The sequence below is a fragment of the Hesperophylax consimilis genome, chromosome 18 (assembly GCF_061612785.1).
Source record: "Hesperophylax consimilis isolate HC1 chromosome 18, BYU_Hcon_1.0, whole genome shotgun sequence".
In the NCBI taxonomy this organism is placed as follows: domain Eukaryota; kingdom Metazoa; phylum Arthropoda; class Insecta; order Trichoptera; family Limnephilidae; genus Hesperophylax; species Hesperophylax consimilis.
The window spans coordinates 16,325,202-16,350,891 of record NC_142853.1 but is presented as its reverse complement, the minus strand read 5'-3'; the positions used below and the strand labels follow the sequence as shown (position 1 = coordinate 16,350,891).

At 34.1% G+C, this 25,690-nt stretch overlaps 1 protein-coding gene across 5 annotated transcripts in view; it reads right to left on the bottom strand.

Annotated features, from left to right (window-relative positions):
* Positions 1-15,629: 15,629 nt before the first annotated feature.
* The window catches only part of sdt (MAGUK p55 family member stardust), a 258,609-nt gene continuing 248,548 nt past the window's right edge, over positions 15,630-25,690 (bottom strand). For 4 of the 5 annotated variants that reach the window (XM_089642618.1, XM_089642615.1, XM_089642616.1 and 1 more), the window contains 5 exons: positions 24,398-24,561; positions 22,084-22,248; positions 19,984-20,115; positions 19,187-19,368; positions 15,633-18,665 (listed from right to left, as the gene is read on the bottom strand). In XM_089642618.1, the coding sequence (XP_089498744.1) occupies positions 18,483-18,665; positions 19,187-19,368; positions 19,984-20,115; positions 22,084-22,248; positions 24,398-24,561 (826 nt within the window). In that variant the 3' untranslated portion in view covers positions 15,633-18,482. Of the gene's footprint in view, positions 18,666-19,186; positions 19,369-19,983; positions 20,116-22,083; positions 22,249-24,397; positions 24,562-25,690 lie in introns of all 5 variants that reach the window. The other variant, XM_089642614.1, reaches the window with a different exon arrangement.

Below are 25,690 nucleotides of genomic sequence, written 5' to 3'. Positions count from 1 at the left end.
ATTTGAATACAATATCGAGTCGTTGAAACGCCCCGTTCTCGCGTGGCAAATATCAACTATGTGCAAACAATTTTGAGAGGCGTTTTTCGAAGAATTCCGATGATGAGCGGAAAATTTTGAAGGAACAAAATCAGGAGAAAAGGGACCTGTAGAATAACGTTCCTACTGAGTTATTAAATAGCCGCTTATTGTTGTGTTACATACCGTCCGATGATGTTTTCTTTATTATGTATAATAATAGTTCTGCTAAAATTCTCTTTTAATTCTTAATTTATATTCACTAAATACCACGCAAAACAAGTCTTAAAGTTCTCGGAGAGCCAAATAAATTATAATTTATTACGTAAATATAAATGTTAAAAAAACTAAAACATGATATCGAAAAAAACGTGTTTACCTCAAAGGAGGATTCCTGACTGACGGATTTTTCGACAAATAGTTTTGATCTTCGATTGAATTTTAGAATTCATCATATTCCATTCAATAAGATGGTCGTTAGTAAATAGTAAATCCATTTGAATGGAAGGAGAGGTTTAGTAGAGAATAGCTCTTACTAAAAAATAGGTGGAAACTTGAGTGGAAGTCGACTGACGTGAGAAACACCCCACTGAGAGAGCCCGGGTTCTCACTGGCTCGTATATCTGGTCCTCCGTCAAAAAAACAAGGTGCTTCCACATCTGATGCATAAAGAAGTTTCAGAGAGAGATTGTACGTACGTCAATAACAATCGTCATTTTCCTTCTCATACGTTTTACGTGAAAACGAAAAACACAGAAGATAATAGAATCTCCGCGGTCGAGCAAGCTGGAGGTGGCGGGTTCAAATCCTGGCGTGCGCAAGTAAATTTTATTTGATTAATTTGTGTCATTTCACAAAATACTAATTATATATTGAAAATAATATATAGTATATTTGCGGCGTGTTCCACTCGTAAGATTTATCAATTTTAAGGGCTATAAATTAGGTTCAATTTTTTGTCGACAGAGCCATATTCATGGAGGTGTCTGCATTTACCTAAACGAAAACATTGCTTTTACAGAACTAGAAAGTGTTAAACAAATAACGAAAGAATTTGTATTTGAATGTGTTGGTATTGAAATCCCAAAGCTTAAAATGATAATTTGTACAGTTTACTATAATGACTCTGATATAAATATTTTTTTTTGAACAACTTGAACTATTATTAAACAAAATTTGCAAAAACAACAAAAAACAAATAATACTCTGCGGTGACTTAAATATTGATACAAGCTACAAGAACAAAAACGCAGATTCACTCAAAAACACACTAAAATCTCACAACATACGCTTGATTATTGATAAACCTACTCGTATACAAGGAAATAAAAAAAGTATAATTGATCATATAGGTACAAATATATCAAAAAGCTCTTACACATGGGAAGTCACAGAATTAGCTGTATCAGATCATATGGCACAGTTAATGCACCTAAAAACAGAATATAATATAAACCAAACGTGGTATACAAAAAAACAATTATTTAACACAGAAAACACAAACATTTTTAACAATTACATATCGTGTATATGTTGGGAACCACTGAAATCCTTTGAATCCATTAATGACAGCTACGAATACTTCATTAATGAAATAAATAATGGTATGAAGCTTTGTTTCCCCTTTAAACAGTATAAATATCCCCAAAAACGCAAAATAAATTGGGTAACGACTGGTGTTAAGATATCTATTAAACAAAAACGACATCTATACATGAAACAAAAAAACACAAATGACCTCACAATCATAAACAATTACAAACAATACAAAAAAATTCTCAGTAAAGTAAAACAGGTAGCTAAACGGAATTACAATAGTAAACGAATTCAAAACGCGCAAAATAAAACCAAAACATCGTGGAACATAATAAAAGAGAACTCAAATAATTCTAATTCTAAAATTAAACCAAAAATCTGTCTTAAAATAAATGATAACCTGGTATCAGAACCAAAAAACATTGCAAATGAATTTAACATTTTCTTTGCACCACCACCACCACCACAAAATACATCTCTACATCCACAATCTGCCAAAACAGTCAAAAACAAACAGTCGCGATCATTCTTTATAACGCCTGTAAACAGGGAGGAAATTATTAAAATCATCGTAAAACTGAAAAATAAAAGCAGTGTCGGCACTGACAAAATCCCTATAAAAATTATAAAAGCATGTGCAGAAGCGTTAAGTTACCCGTTGGAAATATTAATTAACAAATCTTTTGAATCAGGAACCTTCCCAGAACAATTAAAACAATCTATTATTGTACCTTTGTATAAGAAGGGTCCTAAACAGGAAATCTCAAACTACAGACCGATACCCTTATTACCAAACTTTTCAAAAATATTTGAAAGAGCCATGTACAATCGCATTTATAACTTTCTCGAAAACTTTGAGATAATATGTCCACAACAATTTGGATTCCGTAAAGGCCGTTCAACAACACAGGCAGTTTTCAATTTTTTAAACAAAATTCTAGAAAATATTAATATTAGTAAAAAAACTGTAGGTATCTTTCTCGACCTCTCAAAAGCATTCGACAATGTTGATCATGAGCTTCTTCTAACTAAACTTGAACATGTGGGTATTAGAGGTCTAGCATTAAAATGGTTTGAATCGTACTTAAAAAATCGTCAGCAGAAAGTTCAAATTTCAAATATCAATGAAAAAATGGTCCATTACATGGTAGAATCCAAATGGAGAACAATAAACAAGGGTGTGCCACAAGGAAGCATTCTTGGGCCTCTACTCTTCCTTATCTATGTAAACGAACTTCCAATAATTGCTGGCACAGAATGTTCAATGTTTGCTGATGACACCGCTTTGTTGTTTGAATGTAATGGAGACGTTGACGAATTTAACAAACAAGTTAACGAGACTTGCCAATTAATAGCAAACTGACTGTTATCGCAACATCTATCACTCAACACAAACAAAACCCAAATTTTAAAATTTTGTCCAGTGCAAGCTACACCTATAAATATAAATGTAAACATTAATAATAATATTATCGAACCTTCCCAAACCTGTTCACTACTGGGAATGGAATTAGATATAAACATAAACTGGAAAGAACATGTCTCAAAAATTGTAGCAAAAATCAGTAGTTTTTCTTATATTCTGGGTACCTTAAGAAAAATATTAAACACCGAATCAGTAATAGCCGCATACTATGGTTATGTATACTCAATAATAAAATACGGTATTATTTTTTGGGGAAACTCGGTAAACGCTAAAGATGTTTTCATCATACAAAAGAGATGCATAAGAAAAATTACAAACTCTGATCGTTTAGATTCATGTAGACCTATGTTTAAAAATCTGAAAATTCTGACAGTCACAGACATATATATATTGGAGTTATGCATGTTAGTGCGATCATCTACAGACAAGTTCCCACTAAAAAACTCAACACATAAATACGCTACAAGGCTCACAGAAAACTTACTAATACCAAAAGCAAACAAAACAATATTCCAAAAAGGACCATACTACATGGCCATTAAAGTATATAACAACCTTCCACATAACATTAAACAAATACAAGATACACACAAATTCAAATCGTTACTAAACACTTTCCTTGTTAATAAATGTCACTACACGTTGAGTGAATACCTCACGTAAATGAAACACCTATTTTTATTGGTATATATATTTGTATTTTTTTTTTTTTACATTGGTATATTGTTATTTTATCTGTATAAACATTGTAATTAAATAAATGTGGTTAGCTGGAAGAAATGGGGTCTACCCATAAGCTATACCTTTTGTAATTTTAATTTTACAATAAATAATTTTTGATTTGATTTGATTTGATTTGATACTCGTAGACTACCGTTCAGAAGTGAAACGTTGCTTCAAATGGTTTTGGTCGTGTTTGGTGACCAGATCTGATTAACCAGGTACTTCCCTACCTTTATCTTCCCAATCTCCTTCCTCTCCACACTACCTTCCGCCTTACAACTTACCCACATTGGGGATGCCATGGTGTCACTGGCTCCAGTGGATCGGGAGCAGTTGGGACACTTGTGAGGTTTCACATAAAATAAATTAAGAAAAAGAATGGTGATCTCGCGTACGACCTCTCTCTGGGATAACTTAGTCGGTGTCTTAAAGAGTCAGCGATGTGTGAATGCGGTGCGGTGCAGACAACCGAATATGTGATCAGAGAATGCCCGATCCATTCATTCGCCGGCGGGATGGATGATTTCAGACCTATTTTTCCCCCTCTGACCTTCACTTTTACGAAAGAAAAAGAAGGGCGGTTAAAAAATCGTTTTAGAACATTCCTGTTAGCATTGCAGAATATCACCAAGTTTCGCCGAGAGTAGAGTAGACATAAAACAAGTCGCTGACTTCTCAATCAACTATCAACCCCACCGGACTACTTTTCATCGTGTGTATGAAATCTAGCATACTTAAAGAGCGAACCTTTCTAGATCAAATACAATGTTTCATTTTCAAACACAGCACAGACCAACTGACGTAATGATTAGTAACAAAGTGACATGCCAAGTATGTTTCTATATCTATTTGTAAATAATAAGATAATACCTAGTCGAGGGATAAGGATCTCGACTATCAAGCTGAAGGTCACGGATTCAAATACCGACGTGCGCAAATAAATTTTATTTGATTGATCTGTGTTATTACACAATTTAGTCGTTAAAAATAATATCTAGTATATTTGCGGCACGTTTCAGAATGCAAGATACTCTGAGTATCGCCGTGTAAGAAAACCATTTAGAATCGAAACGTCACAATACAAATTATCCAATTATGTTTAATTATTTTGGCATTCGTGGTTAATCCTTGGCTATGAATCCGGAGGTTGTGTGTTCAAATCTCGACGCTTAAAATTATATATACTATTTATATTTGCGGCACGTTCCAGAGCAGTATATACTTTCAGTATTGCCCTGGTGATATAACACCTTACAGAATCGAAACGTTGCTTAAAATTGCTTTATCCGTGTTTGGTGACCGTATCTGAATAGCCAGGTACTTCCCCATCTTCCTCCTTCAGATCTCTTTCTCCTCTTAACTACCTTCAGCATCACAACATATCCTAATTGTGGAAGTCATACTTACATGGTTGAGAGCAGTTGGGACTCTTGTGCGGTACTCAGATAAAAAAATAAAATTTTATTAAAGTCAGGAAAAACAGAAATAATATTAGCGTTTGTAGCAATGTTAGTCATATTGAGTGTAATAAGGCGCAGAATAAATTTTGTTTTGGAATTTGCATACTCGATTATGATTTCTTTCAATCTGTTATATTGAAATAATTCTGTTATATTGAAATAAAGAAAACTTGAAACTTTTATTTTGTGGTCGTTGCCTATCGGAGGTTGGCTATCATTAGGGCCATCTTCACTTTTCAGGCTGCGGACCGGAACAACTCAGCGTCGTGGCACTTCAATCTTCTCCTGGATTTTCAGTTGAAGAGACTTGTTGTATCCTCTTAAGCCTTGATACTATGGGCCAGTATATCAGTTGCTTTTAAGCTCTGCTTGGTTGGAACGTCGAGCCTGGCGTGGCTTAGTACACAATATATATATATATATATATATATATATATAGGTCGAAAGCATAGATATCACTAATCTTACAAGTATTGTCTGTGAATTTAATACACGAACGTGTCTCTTTTTTCTGTGCAAAACCAAACTACTCAAACTACCGTCATCGCGATCTTTCAAAATGTCACCGACCGCAGTTTTTTTACGCGGTTATAATTTACGATTAGATTTTAGATAATGTTCCACACTTCAATCATCACGGTGCTTACTAATTGAAAATATTATTTGTTTTGCTGGAGTTAGTTCACTATTCGTGAAATTAAAATGAACCAACCGTAGAAAACAAACTATTTTAGATTGATTATCAATTAATATCATCGACATTTTTCATCTCTTAATGAATATAATCTATACTGATAAAATTGGGCAATTTACATAAATTTCGATGAGATGAAAGTATGCAATATTTACGTAAATATCAAATTTGACATGTGTCACTTCACTTTGCGGCTTATCAAAGATTGAGCTTAAAATTTGAGCGTGGAGTGACGAACAAAGCGAGGCTACCGACCAACTGATATACCGGGCCTATGTTATTGTTTGGAGATATTGTACAACAATCATTCTCAGCGATTCTTCCTGTCTTCAATATTTGGCTTCTTCCAGCACTTCATAATTGACTGAGCGTAACGAAGTCCTATTTTTACTCGACCGTTTTGCATTACGTCTGTCTGTATTTTTTGTTGTTTTTTTTATTATAGCGACTATTTAAACATTGTACATACTAAATATGTTACTGATTATATGTGTTGTAAATTGTATTTCTTAGTAGGTACTCCTCAGTGGGTGACCTGTGCTGAGGCGGACTAAAGTTATTCATTTCTGTTATATTAGTTTTCTATATCGTTTTTTATGTTTTTTTTCATAGATTTTTCATTAATCTCTTTCAGCCAGATTTTTAATTTGTAATCATTCAAATTTTCTATTCGTTTTATATCTCGGGAAGGATTTTGTGGAGTTTTGTCGCAAATTAAGTGTAATTTCTTTTTCCGAATGAGGTTTTATGACCTGTAATATTTTTTTATGACATTGTTATTTGACCTAGTGAGATGAATACGCGGTATTGTAGAGGATTTAGTATTTTTAATAGTTTCATTAGTATATTTTCAGCATGTATTTAAATCTGTTTATACAATCCGTTCCCGTTTCGTACATATATTGCAAGAGCGTGGATCCTTCTACGATCTGTCAAAACGGAATAATCAGTATTATAGTACCTACCTGCCTGAAGAAAGTTTTTCATTATCATTGACTGACGTTTTATTTACAAATGGTATAATTCTTATTTGACTTTTTTTTAAATGTTATTTAAAATTATACGGTTCATAATTAAGTAATTAGATATTTAAGTACATAATTACAAATTTTATGATTTCAGAGGAAATTTTGGTATTGATTTATTAAATAAGAGAAAATTAGAAACACACTTTTTTGGACGCGGGGTTTCTTGTTCACAGTACTAATTGTAACACGTAAATTATAATTTTAACTATGTAAATTATAATTTTAACTATGTAAATTATAATTTTTAATATACGATAGATAAATTATCCAATTTCAGGACAAGATTTCTTATTTTACGTTCATAACATTTGGTAATAATGGTCTACAACAATAGCTTTAAGGTTATTTAAAGAGCAATAAAATATAACTACTATTTTAGAAATATATTTCAATTGCACCATTCCTCTTGTCATGCTGTACTGTGCTAGAATATCTGTTCTGCCGTGTGGTAATCCTGAACGTGGCGACGACTACGGTTGAAGTTTTTAGGCACGTATAAGCAATTTTATCAAAATGCGCTTCCTCAAAATACCCTGGACGGACAGGGTATTTACTTTGTAAGATAATCCGGGAGTGAAGATTGATTGAAGATGTAGTAGTTGAAGAGTGCAGTTCGGCCAAGTTGTTCCTGGCTGCAGTCTACATGGTGAAGATTGCCTAGAATTGAATTATAGCCGGCCTCCGATGGGAGAGGGCATCTGAAAAAGAAGAAGAGACCGGTCAGTGACTGAGTAGGCATCGCGTCTGGGACCCACCCAGGCGTCGTGAGTTCAATTCCTCGGCTAGCTAATTCCTTCATCACAAGCAAAAGTTTTCGCTTAGTGATCCGGGAATAAATCGGTACCCACAATGTGATTCCAACTAGATACATATAAATCGGCATTCTGTCTACAGGGTTATCAGGCTGATAATAATGTAAATTCATTTAGCTTTCGAATCTGAGTTTAAGTAAAACGATTATTTTTTGTAAAGTTGATCAAGATAATGTACCTAATACAGACCAACATTATTTTAACACATTCTTTGCGGGAAACGAGAAAACTCGTCATACGCCTTTTTACAGTAAGACGCGGGAGACAAGTTTACTCGTTAAGTTGCGCAATGCGGTAAGGAGCGGGAAACTTGTAAACAAGGGGTTCTTAATAGGTGCGGGGTCATGTGTTTTCTATTGTCGGCGGTACCCGATCTATCTACCCGTCAATACAATGAGTTTGAAACACAACAAAAAAATAAAAACAATAAAATCGCTGTCGCGTATGTTCCGCTCACAAACTACGCAGTGAAACGCGGTACATGTGCAAGTTTTGCAATGTCCCCCTGCATAAAGGAAAGTGTTTCGAACGCTATCACACATTGGAGCACGATTAGGTTGTAGTTTTTTTTATATGTATTGAAAATTTCTAAATAATCTTGTAATTTTGTATGAATAAATTTCGATTTGTTATTTCGATTGTGAAATACTGTTTTTTCTATGATTCCAAAGAAAGTAGAAAGTTTTTGTTCATAAAAAAATGAAAAACACATACATTCCTAAGTAAAAAATAGAGACATCTATTTAAAGTAAAACACTGAAAGCTTCATCGAAAAATATCAAATAGATCATAAGATATGAATATTTTGCGGAAAGTCTAATTCTAATAAAAACTCCCGCGCTTCGCCTCCAATTTGGCGGTAAAATGCCCGACCATATAGTGTTAATGTGAGAAATCAAAACTTTTTATAGATTTTAAACTCTTGTTTTGATTACAATAATGTTTAAGGAAGCATGGCCAAGATATGCATATCAAAATGAACGATTATTAACTACAAGAGTAAAATATATGCATTCTGGGGAATTGTCGAATATTAAGCGTACGATTAATAGAATTTACCGAATGGTTTTTCGTAGACGATATCGATAATTTGCCTCTGCAATAAAAAAAATACACTGCCCGATTGCCTGCTTAATCTATCGAACAGCTTGAGTTAATTTTGGAGGCGTTCTTCTTTGAGTGGGTGCCACCGAACAATTCTAAACCAAGATTGATTTTTTCAATGGTTCAGAATCGAGGTGGACTATGTTCATTTAGTTTAGACTAGCTGACGTCTATAAATATAATATGCGTGTATTATATATGTAAACCTTTCGGAAGAAATTCTCTAAATGATAGTAAAAACCGTATCAAACTCCGTTGTATAGTTTACAAGAACGAAGCGCACAAACACACAGACTCGGATAGTGATCAGAGATTACGAATTTACTAAAAGTTTATCAGGGAACTGCTTGTGATCCCGTTTTTAGTTCATTACGATTTAGGATGTTCCCGGATGTTTCCGAACGTTCCAGACTATTTCCGAATATTCCACAACATTCCAGAATGTTCCGGGATGTTCTGGAATGTTGTGGAACGCTTTCGAATACTCTTGAATGTTGAAATACGTTGGGAAGTTTTTTACAAACAAAACGCACAAACAGACAGACGCGGATAGCGACTCTATTTTATACTATTTATAGATAAGTATCATCGAGGATGGTGGAAGCAATTTACATTTGTGTATTATTACTAATTAATATTATAACTTACTTATAGTGCAGTTCCTAAACATTTTGTTAATATAATTCTCCAGTAACGAAATTGCATATATTAAAAATACTATCGGTCCAAGTTGCTGACACCGAAATACGTAGTTAATTGGATCTTATGTAATGACTGCTTCCTGCTAACCGGAGCCACAGTGAAACTATGTCATCCACAATTGGAGTATATTGTAAGGCTGAAATGAGTGGTAAGGAATGAGAATAGGGAAGGGGAATGTTTGGTGGTACCTGGCTATTCAGATCTGATCGCTAAGCACGACAAAAGCTATTTCAGAGAGAATCTACCCTGGAACGTGCTGAAGATGCATCATGGGTGAATTAAAAAATATATATTATACGTGAAAAAACACATGAATCTAAATTAATTTGCCACTTCAGGTTTCAAACCTGTAACCCCTGGATCCATAGCCAAGGATCTCAACATTACGGTGGTCGTCAATTGTACATATGTTCAGGATGTCCCAAAAAACAGCCTTACCCTTTGGAGGAATGATAGGCCAATTCAGACGGACCAGAATATCATAATTTGACTTGGATCAAAAGTCGTCAGTTTTCAAGGTATTGGCACATTTACGATTTTCGTAATAATTGATACCTTTGATCGGTTTTTCGAGTGCCACAGCTATAAAATTCCATATTTTAAGATTCTAATCTTTACTATGCAACCATAAGTAACCCTGCTATTGATCACAGTCCAAAATAAAACGATGCCAATACCTTTGGAAAACATTTTTTTGCGATTTACAAGTAAATTTCAATGAGTAATTTTGACGTCAGAAAGAAATAATAAACATAAAATTACAAGAAATAAAAATGATACACATATGTAATAAAAATATAAGGAACATTTTTTTAAATACAACGATCAGATAGGTTAACAAGGAGGCAATGTAGAAGATGCATGTAAGAATAGGATTGGAGTGAGTATTTAATATGATCCACAAAATTCACTAAGTTAACATTAAACGTAGTTATATTACATAGGTTACACATTATAGGTTCTCCTTTTTCACCTCCAATTGCCCTCCAACGCTCCTAAAGCTCTATCTAAAACTACCGAATCCGGTCTACTCGCACCGCTTATCGCGTTCTAATAGTGGAACACTTTTCGAAGAGAGGTTTGCCTATAATAACGCCTCGAATTGTATAGTTCTATGATGGTTCTATGTCTATGTATTTCCGCTGAAACCGCTGTATCGCGCAATGAGCAATGTAGCTCCGCAGTAGCTGTACGGAAGAAAGTATGCTGTAGTAGAATAGAGCATGGGCGTCGGAAGGGGCGGCAGGGGGGAGGACACTGCCCCCCACATGGCCTTTCCAAATGCAATTTTTTTTTTCGCACATCAATTGTTTATTCAATTCACAATGATAATAGCGGTATTTTGATTTGTTAAATTATTTTAAACTTTTAAATGCTCATCTCCAAATCACTATTACGTGGCATAGCACTGTCTTGCACAAAGGGGCCGTTCAAGTATTATGTAAGCACTATAGGGGGGCAGGGGGTTTTTGCTTTGCTTATTTTTGATGACATGGGGGGGTGGGGGGGTCGAGATAGTGATTACGTCAGCACTGCTCAGCAGTAGTTATTTTTTTTACACATTGGCAACCCACACATTGTCTATGTTTGAAAACCGAATACATATTCGGGGATTCCCACAAATAATTAATACGTTTAGGTACTCGCTTAGTTTGTTTAAATGAATATTATGTGCATTAAAGTCCTCTATCCTAAGTCTATTTTATAAGTGCTGCTTATGAATCAATAAAAAAACAGAATACAGTAACAGAAAAATGCATATAGGTACCAATTTTTACGTACCTAAGCATGGGAGGGGGGGGGGGGGTAAGAGCTTTGCTTACTTTTGGTGACAAGGAGGAAGAGGGGGTAAATAATTATAATAAATCTGCTTACGTAATACTTGAACGGCCCCAAACCCCTAGAAAAATTATAGTTTGTTGTTTTTCTGTAGGTTAACGGCTTTAAAAGGGGCCCCCCAAACTCCCAAATTATGCCCTTTAGCCCCTTCACGGCTTAAAACGGCCCTGTGCATAACCCCGTGCAAGACCGGGTACACGTCAGCTTGTATATAAAGATTTCTAGTTTATCCTGATTTCTTCCTTGTTCCCTCCCTGTAATCTCTATAAAAAATTAAGTTGCCTTTCTTGAAGGAGTTGAGTTTGTATATGCACAAAACTATTTATTCATAATCATATTCCGCATGTACCGGCGCAAACAAATAATTCAGCTGCAATGTTGTTTATTCCTGAAATAATTAGAAATTAGATTAGCGCCATCTATGAAAGAGCTAATTATGAATACTGTTATGTTTACCTTATTAAAAAAACTCACTTCTGTTACATATTAATTTTCAGAAACGTTATTTGGATGCGTACACTTATAAAACGGAACCCATGCAAAATACCAATCAGAGCGCGCACAAATCATGTTCAAGGTGTAATCAATAACTACTGTTAATTTTTGTCATTCAGAAAGTTAAGCAAAATTTTGTCAAGAAAACATTCGGTATTTCATAAAACGGAAACCGTAAAAAAATTAAAAACGCTGCATTAAATACATAAAGAAGGTTTCTACAAAATTTTGCTGATTCAAAACATGATGAAAGACTAAAGATTAAAGTTAAAAAGACTTATACAAAACAGGACAGAAACCTATGAATATATTTTTTTAAATATTTTATTTGTCCGTACGAAAGGCCCATGGGTAGTACGAAGTCGGCTCCGTGTTGTTCATCACTGTCCTAGACCCCAGCCCTAGACCGTTTAGAATGTTCTTCATCGAATGGTCAAAAATAATTCGAAATTGCACCACATAAAAAAATGCTTTTATTTTCGCACCACTTTCACACTCTTAACGAGCCTTCTGGCGTAACACAGGCCTCCGTAAAATTTTCCCCGTTTTACCGATACGTGGCGGCTTTCACCCATATGAAGCGTGAAGTCTGCAGATCTCTACAAATCGCCAGCACAGCTCGCACTCACAAATACCACTGCTGTAGTGTCTCTTGTCTATGACATTGTATCCTTGGGTTAGTAAATAAAATAAATATTACCCATCACTTTGCAACTTTCTTCCTCTGAGAAAGTGGTCTGTAAATTGTAATTTTATTATTATTGAAATTAGACATCAAAACTTTTTTCTCGTCTCTTATTCTTCTGTAGATATAGATATAAATCAGCGCCCTTGAGATCTACTTTTATATATACCTACTTTTGCATTTCTATTTCTCAATTCATCTTTTAACTCCTTGACACTCCTTCAAATCCTTAAAAGAATGTCTTTTAAAACAAAGCTATCGTGCCATACAAATGACCGCCGACCATACTAGCTCCATCTACTTGTAGCTTTCCAGAGTACCTATAAACATGCCATAGTTAATGCATTGTTTTTCAAATGTAACAAGACGAAACCGCGAGAGCCCGGACACTTTCTCGCTCACGCCTAATATGATATCTTTATCTACAAACGGAGGTCACCGTAGATCTCCTATTGGACATACAGATCACGAGCCGGTCGCAGGCTCAAGACCTGATACTGGTAGCGAGTGGGTCGTCCCTTCCAGCGAGGTCTTAGAGAAACCCTAGGCTCAATACCTGATATTGATAGCAAGATGTATCGCCCCTTTCAGTAAGGTTGAAGAGTGCCTAGAGGAATCCTTTATCTTTCGTATATACTTGAGAGACAGCGCGACTTGTCGCTTTTTTCGGGATGTTTGTTTTATTCGTAATAACTATTTACTTTTACGTACTTAGTACGTACGTAATTATGTGTTTCGTAATTTAAAAATTGGGTTAGCGAAAAAAAACTTCTAAATCATTTGGACATCATACTTTGTTTTTGTTGGCAATGAAAAAGTATCAGGCTCAGTACTCGGTAACGGTTCTATGATAACTCCTCAAAATGACAATTCAACACACCTTTAAAAGGTGATATAAAGTCATGAAAAGTGATAAAACAAAAATTAAATAGTTTCATATTATGTAACCTATGAACCTAGTTTTTGTTTCATCACTAAACTTTATAACACTTTTTATAAGTGTGTTGAGTTGTCATTTTGATTAGTTATCTGGTCACCCCCGGTAACGGTTAGGTTAGGGGTTGACATTATTATTTGCTGATCAATTTTATTCTACTTGCTGACCACAAGTGGCTGCTCATTTGACTTCTAGCATAGCGTCTAATGTGAGAATTTGATAATGCCTTCAGAAAGAGAAACAGCTGTTACGTAATAATAATTACACAGCAGAACTTGTTTTCATAAATAAACTGTTATTTTCATTATTATTTAAAAGAAAAACTTTAAATAAGAATGGAGTTCTACAAATTAAACTCTATAGTAATAAATAAACATTTTAGAGCTGACCAAAACCTGAATATTATACTTACCATTTAAATTTAAACGATAGCCTTAAAATACCTACCTATCCAACCTGAAGTGTGGATTTTGAAAAGAAGATGAGGTTATTGCTCCATGGCAGACTGATTAGGTAAAACATTAAAAGATATTACTTAGTGCAAGTGGATAAAATCTTCTTCTTCTAGTGACTTCTCCCGTCAGAGGTTGCCATCATCAGGGCAATCTTCGCTCTGCACGATGAAGCCCAGCAATTAATAAAATACATATAATAGAATATGTTTGTATATTGCCTAATTGTAATGGTGTAAAATCTCATAGGAAATTAAAAATTATTATTGATAACAACATATAAACAACAAAACAAAACAACACAACACAAAAAAATATTTATTAAACTGATCGAAAGACTTTCAAAGAAACAATGTTTTGAATTTCATAATTTACTATTCTTCAGCAAATAAGAGTCATCGTAATTCTCTTTGGTGTTAGTCTTTCTTAATACAGACTACCGTTTTTTCTTTGCTAACTGAATGCTTAAAACGCTCGGCCGTCTGAGACAATCCCCATTGTTCGATCCCTTCCTACAGAATTTCTTCAAAAACGTTGGACAAGTCGGAAATGTGAGGCGGCAGCATTAGAACTGACCATAGGTTTCAACATAATTTTTTTTTTTTGTTATGTATATGCACATTTTGCAGGTACTTTCAAGAATACTATACATAGAGAATAGTTTAAATTTAAATTATCCTTTAGTAGTAAGTGGTTAATGTAAAAACTATATGTTCCAACTGACAATCTCCACACCCCTCTTTAACCCCATAAGTGTGGATTTTTTTTCTTCATCTTTATTTCCACACCTTTGTCACCTCTCCGCGGGTGAATATTCTTAGATAGGTAGATACATAGAAAGATCACCTCTGAAATCTGTGCGATGAAACTGCTTTTTTATTCTTTAATATCTTTTTTTTTGCTATAACTTTATACAATATATAAATTAAAATATTATTGTACAATAGATGAGCAACTAGTATGTAGCTATCGACATTGCCAGCTCTGTATGATCGCATCTCAGCAGTTTGCAGTTTTCATACAAAAATCTCATTCACAACACAAGAGACGTTTTGAGCTTTCCGCATGCTGTTGAGTCGACAGCCGCTGTTGCTTTTCTGGCGCTATGTTGTTGGCTTTCTGTTGTCACAACAGCAAGTCAACAGCAGTTATGCATCCGCAATGGGCTGCTACAAGCTGCTCGCCTATTGCGGTTTTAAGAGTTACATGAACTCATTGCCCTTGGCAAAACTGTTAGATAATTGCACATAAGCAATATAACGCATTACCTAGTAGTCTAAAACTTCCGGCAACGAACAAAAAAACATTGGCAAAAGCTCTTAAAAGCTATTTCCTCCGCAGTTTTATTAATGACTGACACATTCTTTCTTTGGAACTCCAAAATAACTTCTGCTTTTATGTATCTATGTTGTCTTGTTTTTAATATAATGTTGTCTTTCCCTAAATGAGTCTTATAAACTCACTGGGAATAATAGATTATAATTTATTATTTTGTAATAAATAAAAAAATAAGTTTATGTTTATAAATGATGTAGATGATATTATAATAAAGGTGTTTAAATTAATTTATGCATAGGAAATAAGATTAGTACTTTTAATCATTCATATGTAATTTATTAGCTTTTTTATAATAGTCATTATAGTAACAATGTTTATGAAGTCCATATTTACATTTTACTGACATAAATGTCACCCGAACGACAATTATTTAAAATAACTAAATTAAGTGGACGAAAGATTGGTAAAAGATCAATTTACAAAATATCATTAACCAAACCTAACCTCATTCTTAACTAGAAAAAGATCAATGATAATTTTTACCCAGAAAAAAACATTTCACATTCGACGAGACATTCTTTTTTTCTTCGGATCCAGAAATTTGTAATATGTAATTTAAGTGTTAATCTTAAAATTTGATTTCAACTTTATTAACATTATTGTTTATTTAATATGTGAATTTTTTTAATATTATTGGAGAAAACAGTCTACTAATTTAGAAATGTTACTTTTTAATCAAAATTTCGCCATACAACTTTTGGCACAAATACACGTAATACAAATGGAAGATTCATTGAAATAAATTATATTTTAATGTCTAGAAATTTTCACTGTACAAAGTAATGAGAATAAAATTAAACAAATATTAATAATGGTGTTGATTTTTTGAAAAAATATTTTTGGTGGGTAAATGTGTAAAATCAAACTGTGAATACAAAATAAATAATTAAATGCAATTTGCAAAGTTTAGTAGTTGTCAATCTTGGTCACTTTTCTCACTTAAAACAAGGTTTAAAAAAATTCCTTCCTTGGAAATACTAGGTAGGTAAATATTTGGAGTGTTTAATAATCATTTATTTGAGTGTAACCAGCATTAAATAATTGGTAGAAACAGTGCATTTTTAGGGAGATTTGCCTCTCCAGATAGGTAGTCGATTTTATTGGTTGGAAGACAATCCAAAAAATTTTCTAAAGATATTTTGAAACAATGTCTATTGTCACATTTTCAAAACAAATGTGTATTGTAGAAATACGGCAGTTCTGAAGATTGCCTCAATAGCTCAGTGGTTAGAGTGGACGCCCGGATAGGGAAAGATCCCAGTATTTAAACCCCGGCGACAACAATAACTTTTTTCTTGTGTTTTTCTAAAACATGTATATGAGCCAATGATTATAAAAAGTTTTTGCAATATTATGTGTAATAATATATACGAACATTTGGATTTTAGTTTGTTAATTCATTGCAATGCTATCCTTTGATAAATGATGATGAATTTATTATTACTGGATAAAACATTGAACTTTTGAATTTCATTGAAAACAGTAATATGTAACAACTTTATGACAAATCTCCTGAGAAGATTCCCATAACTTATATGGAATGTGATGACCGAGATACAAACATAATTATATAATAAATAAAAGCAAATGTACACATATAAAAGAATGGGTAAGTCTAATATGTAAATGTTATATACATATGAATATAATATATTGCTAATTATCTCATTTTTATGACACATTATATAAAGTCAGTTTACTAAAATGTATTGAAATAAAGCTAGAATTAGATTAGAAATATAATATAATATGAATCCATGAACAAATCACATTCTATCCACATAAAGAAGGGGAATGTTCAATGTTCAATGTTCAATTTTCAATGTTCAGTGTGGCAAACAAAGTAACAGAACGCACCTTGTAAAGAAAGGCAAAGGACAAAGGAATATTTACAGAATTATACATATGTATTTATGTATTGGGTATGGTTTATAAGGGTGCTGCACTTCAAAGACACATAAAGTTATAAACAAGAAACATTGATACAGATTTAAAATAAAATATATGTATTTCTAAAACAAACATAGTTAATAAAATATCTATTCTTATAATGTACTTCCCCTGTCAACTAGTGAACACCAAATATTAAGTGTCTAACCCCTAGAGGGATTTCTCACTATAGTAATGTCGAAATACTTTTGAAAAATGCATATTTGTTATGACAAAATTTAAATATATATATATATACTTTTCAAGATGATAGGTAATTAGATAAATTTGATATTTAGATTCATATAGTTTCTCTATGACGTCAATAAAGTGGAAAGTTACAACAGATATCTCAATTTCTCCCAACAAGAGACTACTGAACAGTTCCTCAATGGAATATAATATAATATGTAGTGAGACCGAATTACATTGCATCACGAACTAGCGGCCTTCTATTAAAACAATATCTTTACTTCCCAAATGCTGGGACAACAGAACTACGGCAGGTAATCTATCCAATATGCGGAGGTACTTACAACTTATAGACACCGATCCATTGGATGCGTACTAACTTAAAACATTTAACAAGAAATGGTCCGAAATGTATTGCATATTATCTTTAACTTCTATCTAGAGCCGGCGCGAGCATTCCTGGCTCAGGGAAATCTTCCAATCCACGCAACGTAGCACTTCTCTCGCTTCCCGCTAATGTCAGCCTTTCTCGTCAACTGTTTGTTTATTGTCCTAAAGATGTATCAGTATCAAACAAAAGTGCAAATCCCTAACAGGCACATCACTATGGAAACAATAAAATATCAGTACGCAAGTAAAATACTAACCGAAGCATTCATCTCACTTATATATCTAGAATGAAGTTAATTTGCTAGTTTATAAACTTGCCGATTCTAGTGTCCAGATCATTCCTTTACGTTAAAATCACTTCATTTAGGACGACTCCTTACTTCTTACAGCACACGGAATATTCTAAATCACTTTCTAGGAGTGGCAAGCCCAATTTAAAAAGCCTAACACAGACTGTCCATTCTTGTAACTTCTTCTTTTACTGACTCTTTGTCTTTCTCTTAGATTACACTAGGAGTAGCACGAGTGAACTTGTCATAACGCTCCGAAGTGCGCTCATTTGAGGCTGACGTTTCCAGCAAACAGTAGTGTGTATCTACGACTCTGGCGTAGCTCCCGTTTATCCCGGGCAGTCGCTATTATCTCCGTTTCTTTCTCTTGTACATTACAACTAGGAATAACATGAGGGGACTGGTTGAGGTATCGCAGTGAGTAATGCCCCGCTAGGTGTGCTTCAGCCAGTGAGCAGGCACCCATTGCGGCTCTCGCTCCAGGCTGTTGATTTCGGCTAGCAGTTGTGTGTATGCGCGTTGGGTGTCATTGTTGATGATGATCATATCGAACAGGTGACCCCAGCGTAGTTCCATGTCCCGGGCTGTCGCTATTATCTCCTTTAATTCCTCTTCCTGCAAAGACAAGAATAAATTAATGATTTATTTAACAAAGATTTTAGTGAAATTTACATTTGTTAGCTTATCAAGGAACCGTACATATTACATATAACAATAACATTAATTAAATATATAATTAATGAAAATTAATTTATTCATAATATATAATTGTTTTTATTTTTTGTATTTCCATATGTTTAAATGATTTCCCAGATATAAATTTTCAACAGGGTTTGAAAAAATTACAACACAATAATGGTAACTACGATCAGTAATAAAATTTCTTCGTATTCTTTGTATAATGTTGGCGACTAACTACATATTAGATTTATAAACATGCATGAATTTAACAAAACCACAGAAATTTGGAAATATCTCGAAAAACAAGGCTTTGTTTAAATACGCTTTCACCACAAAATAACTTTTGGTCTACCGTAAATCAGCTTGCTACTGAAGTTATCAAATTCAAATAATATAATCATTTAATTAAATAAATCCACAATATATAATATCTTTGTATGGAAAACAAAACTTACTTTATACGCTTCCCCATTGCGTAATTTCTTCTGTCTAAGTTTCTCGAGACTGGGGGGTGCCACCAGCACGGTGTAAGGCTTGAGGTCAGAGTTGCGGAGGAGCTTCAGGGATTGCGGGTGGAGGTTCAGTACGCAGATCTTTCCCGAGTTTACTACGGTTCTGATCGCTTCAAGCGAGGTACCTGGAATCATTAAACAGATAATATTATTAGAATTACAAGAATTTTTAATAAGATTACTATGTGATCTGCGCTATGCGGTACAAGCATATATATAAATTACGAGTATTAAACCAATGGAATAGTTGACAGTGAAATATTCCACATGAACATTTTAATAAAGTACATAAAATATATAAAGATTATTTTTATAATTTTTAATATCAACGTTAAAAAATATATTTACAAAGTTAGGTGTCCAAAAAAGACATGTTAAAAATTAGAAACCTGCCAATGACACTCGGGGTTCAGAATTTCTGAAAATAATCACAAGCAGAAAGAAAGATTTTTGGACTTTTTCTTCAAAATTTTCAGTCTGTGACATACTCGAAGAACAATTTATTACTGTAGGTAATTGGCACAATAGGAACCTATACAAGAAGTGGATTAAACAAAGTTGTTTCCATTTATTAAATTTTTTTTTGTTATGTCGCAGTATTCACATTTAACTATTTGTTTTTAAAACTATTAGCACGAATGACTGAGGATTTAGTATGTTGACAAATATACTTGTTAGATATCATTTATTCGACCAATGGTTCAGGTTTGTTCAGAATCAGGTGTAGTGAACCAACGTACCATAGTATGCTTTTTCGTATTCTCCGTGTTCTACAAATTTCCTATTAAGAATGTCGGCTTCGAACTGTGTTCTGGTGATGAAGTGGTAGTCTTGTCCAGCTACTTCATTTTCTTTTCTTGGCCTTGAGGTATCTGAAAAAGATTTTAATAAAATTTTGATATAATATTATGGGTTATTATTTTTTATTTATTTATTTATTGATACATTACTCTACAGTACTTTACATTTCAATTCAGCAACGTTGGCCTCACTGGGTTGTTCACCCGTGCTGAGGCCCCCATTTTAAAATATACGAATTTATACATTTAAACAAAAAACAACATTAAAATAAAGATAAATTTACATCAAAAATAAAGATTAGAAATCAAAATCCAATTCTCACACCAAAATAAAAACATTAGAAGAGAATGGAAATCGGCATTTACAATGATCTATGTGCTTGTGCGTGCCGCTTGCCTTATACATTTTTTGTGTTGCGTGTATATGTTTTATTCTCTTATGTTATAGAATTTTGGAAATATTGTCTTTTTTGTTCTTTAATCCATTTTTTTATTTTGTGTTGTGTTGAATTTATTTTTATTTTCCTCAATTTTTGTTTCAAGTGGAAGACTGTTGAATGCTTTAATTGCGTGGTATTTATGGTGTCTTTGTCCAAAGGTAGTGTTTACCGTCGGAGTTTTTATGTTTTTTTTATACGCTTTTCTGACCGGTTTATCAGTGATATTTTGTGTTTGTTGGGGATTGTTTTTTTGGTCGAAAATGTAGTTTAGTAGAGTTTTAACATATAATTGGCGTATATCAAGTATGTCACAGCTTTTAAATATTTGGTCTGTGTCGGTTAGTTTATGTTTTTTGAGTATTACCTTTAATATCGTTTTCTGTGCGATTTCTATTTGAGCGATAGCTGCGTTTGTTGCTCCTCCCCAAGCAATTATTCCATATTCTATTATTGATTGGCATAGTGCATAATATATTGTTTTCAATTGTTTTATTTTATATATGTTTCTTATATTTAGGAAAATGTGTATTGTTCTGAGGAGTCTATTTGTGATTTGTTTGATGTGATGTGTCCATCTAAGATTATGGTCAATTACGATTCCTAGATACTTTATTTGTTCTGTTTTTTCTAGAGGGGGGCAATCGCAGATGTTGGTGTTTATGCATTCGTGTATTTTTATGGTGTTTGTATTGTTTTTTGGCTGTCCTGTGTTGGTTATGCTGTACGTTGTGAATTTTAAGTGTGTTCGTTGTAATCCTGTCCCGGTTTCATGGAACCGGATTCTTTGCTGTCACTGGAATCGTCACTATTATATCTCTGAGGACCTGGTTATATTTGTAACCTTTTTGAATATTTATCAAAAATAAAACACTCAAGGGATGGCTACCCAAATTTAGTGATTTTTTCGAATACAATGATATTTTTTTATAAAACCTAAAAATATGGAATAAATGGTGAAATATATGTGGATTCATTGGCCTCTCGCCTGGTGAATTTTGGCAAATTTAACTGTGAGTTTTTTTATTGTTGTTAATTTTCCAATATTGTTGTGCATATTATCATAGATTAACTAACAATTGTCTTCTATTTTAAATAAAAACGTCATTGAGGTACGCCCTTGGGGTGATTTTCCACAAAAACGACGCTACATATTTAAATTATCCAATTATTATTATTGGCATCAATCCACGCAAACAAACAAAAAAAAATGATAATGACTTCTAATAAAAAATTGTCACTAAATATGACAGAGTTTGAATATTGGCCGCGGCCGCACCGTTTCGGTCAAACTCTTCTGAGCATTTTTTCGTTTTGCTGAACAGGTTTTGCCATACTAGCGGAGAGGTTAAACCACAGTCAGCAGTTTATATGTTTCCATATTAATATTTGAAGGTATAATTTTTAAATGAGCGTGTTTGAGCGTAAAACTAGAAATCTCTATCACTCAAGGAGTTTTTATTTAAATATGCTAGCTAAAACTTATTGCTTGAAGACAATTTCTTTCAACTAACCCAGATTCACGGTGGGAATAATATGAGTTTTATAAGAATTTTTATACTTTTTACAGGAAGTGATTAAGAATAATATATGTAGTACTAACGTGGAATAGCGGCGGCAAATCTCTGGCTGTCCTCCATCAGCCTCTGGCGCAGTTCATGACGACCGATGTTGGGTGGTCCAATGAGCACGATGGGTCTCTTGTGGGACGCTCGCGGGTAGTACAGTCCAACCTCCTCATAGGTCAGGATCTCCTCACTGTCATACTCTGCAATGGGAAACGCAGGATTAAAATCCAAATACATGAGTAAAGAAACGATATACTTGTTCCACCGACGCGTCATTTGAAAAATACAGCCTGGACAAAAATAATAATACATACCACCCAAAATTTTGTATTATTTACTAATTTTTTTGAAGACCTTCGTGGCAGGGCAGTGGATCACTAACTTTTAGCCAGGAGTCAAACGTAACAACTGCATGTAAGATGTAAGTACATAAATATACGAAACTCTTCTAATAGATTGGCATTCAAAATGGGAATACATAATAACCACATACAAGTATGCGGGAAAAGTGCATTAACTTCGGGAGGTGATTCTGTATGGGTACAAACAAGTAAAAAAGAAAAATTACTCTTTACGAAATTCTGTAGTTTTCAGCTAAAAAAGTTGAATTGTTTGTATGGAAAAATAATTATTCTATGAAATTTCGATAAAATGTATTACTTTTACTTCTACCCTCTTGTAGAATCACCCCTGAAGTTAGCGCACTTTACCCCCGAACACCCTATCGGGTTCTTTAGGTTTTTCATGCTTAGAAGTTTTGTTTTTTCATTCACTTGGAAAACCTTATACAGAGGTTCACTGTAAATGGAAAATAGCAAGCATGGAACATTGCTTTAAATGGGTTTAGTAACTAGATTTAGATATCAAGCCAGGTCTCAATTCTAGGCAGCGGAATTCGCATAAAAACATAAATAAGAAACAGTATTTAAATAATTACATTCTAAGGCTGGAAATAGTGCCACTCGTACATCGATCGCGTATGTCGGTCGCTTGCAGTAATGTGTAGGTGAATGAATGTAGAGTTGTAATGCCACTAAATTTGCTACAAGTTGCGCAAGAAGACGATCAGTCTAGCTCGTCAGCGCTACGACGTCGGTCGACCGACAGTACGCGTGACGTTATTTTCAGCCAAAGATCAGCATAAATCTTTTCATAGGAATTCTAACCTGATAAAAGTAAAATATTAATTAAATTATCAAGTTTGTTGGTGGAAGTTTGCAGAGAAATCTAAAAAAAAGTTTGCTTTGAAGTCAAATTTATTTATGTATGCCCTTAGGGCTTTTACATTATTATTCTATTTATTTACATTAGTGTATTAACCTTTTGAACGCGTTAATTTGCTCCGTTTTATCTATACCCGTACGCGGTACATATTTTCAAATACCTATGCACGCAATTAAATGTCAAAATATAGAATTCTGGCATGATTTATTGGACTATATAGACAGAACAGATTATTCTCCACAATATGAAAACAAATCCTCGTGTGTCAACACTCTTAGATGTTTATAAAAACAAAAACATAAAATTTCATACAAAGACGTACTGTATCTTTTGAATGTGGTCCCGCCATTCACTCGGCGCATGTGTACTTAGGCCACTGCGTTGATAGACACAAGTGGGACACCATGATCACTTATCATTTTTAGTTATGAAAAGTTGTGAATGACATACTAGTACTAACGCCATCCGTTGACAAAAATGTAAACTAAAGGACTAAAAGGCGCGAAGAGGCGCACTTGATTATCGATCTTTTTTTATGAAATACAATTTTATTTTTGAGAAATTTTTGTAGATGTCAGCATCGTGATAGTTCTACGAATGTCCAAGTGAGCAAGAAATACATTTATGACGAAAGAGCGCCGGAATATCGGCCGCCAAAGTTTCCGTATCGACTGTTGATACAGTTGCGTGTGAGTATAGACTTTTTGCCGTAACAACAGTTGATACGGCCGCGTGCAAAGAGTTAACCTTTGGAAAGCTGACCTATCGAGACCTAATACCTTGCTACTACTATCGCTATTTTGACGCTTGATAAGTTAAAATTTACATAAAAATAATAGTTTTATTGCCAGCTACACAAATGGGATATGCAATTCAATTTATCGATAAAATTGCACTATAGCAAATGATAGAATATAAAAAATAAGATAGGAATATAATGAATCAATATAATACACACAGATACAACAAATAAAAATAAGAGAAAAGTATAAATACAGATACAGGGTAAAAAGCGACATGAAAAGAAAACATGAGAAGAAGTGGACATAATAAATGAAGTTACAGATTACATATTATATTATTCTAGAGATGTGTGAAGAATGCAGAAATTGGAAGAGTGCTCACCGTCAGGTCCCGTGGTGGCGTACAACGGGTACCCCGCCTCGCTGCTGGCCTTTTTGGTCTTCTTCTTGCGAGGGGGTTTTCGCGCGCACAGCAGGGTGCCCCCCTTGCGCGGTTTGTCTCGCGCGGCCGCCTCGCCCGCCAGCGTCAGCTTCATAGACTCTCGTCTGGAATAGGGACAAAGTTAGAATGTGGTTGCATGACAAACAAGAGCAGATTCATTAATGTTAGTAGGTCAATTCTAAATACATATATCCTTTCTTTTCTCTATTCTCTTCAATTATTTCCGTTATAATGTATGTTCATACAGTCATCATGCACTAGTATTTTGTAAAAGTATTAATAATAATAATAATAATAATTGGATGACTTGGATAGGGCCGTTTTTGTGCAAAATCACCTCAAGGGCCTGTTAATGTAATTAATGTAATTTTTAATTTTTGTTATTTTGTATTTACATAAATGTTTAATAATGATTGCTGTTTATGTTGAGTTACTTCTATCCAATTCTAAACAACTAACTAACTAACCATCACGCCGTTTTCCGCAGGAGTAGACAGAGAGGATGGACCCCCAAACAACTCGGTCTTGGCACACACTCCTTACCTCATTCACATTCATACATCGTCTCATACATACTCTTCTATTATTCTGACTCTGAACATGGAAAGTATCTGATTCACTTGATCGCGTCATGTTTTCATTGGGCGTCCTCGACTTCTTCTATCATTCATATTTGCATAATATATTTTCCTTACACTCCTTTCTTCGTTCATTCACTCTACATGCCCAAACCATCTAAGCATCCCTTTCTTAATCTTACTCAATACGCTTACTCCAGCCTTGCATTCTTTGCAGATCTCCACGTTTCTCACATGATCATACATGGTTTTACCACACATACGCCTCAGGGATCTCATTTCTAGAGCATTAAGTCTACTTTCATCCTTCCTCTGCCAGTTCCATGCCTCACTGCCATACATCAGGGTAGGTACCAGCACTCCACTGTGGACTGCTAGCTTTGCTTTTTTGGAAAAAATATTGTTAGCGCATTCAGCCCTCCATTAATTAAGTTTCGGCGTTATTTACCCTTCTTTCAATATTTCTGTCAGCCTTCCCATCTCTTGTAAACATACTTCCCAAATAAACAACTCATCCATCTGCTCCAAGTATTCACCATTCACAACTATATTGCACACTGTTTTTGTACTCTCCCTCTTTCAAACCATGACTTTAGATTTACTTACATTAATTTCTTCTTTATTCATTCTTTTGCATCATACATACTTCGTTCAT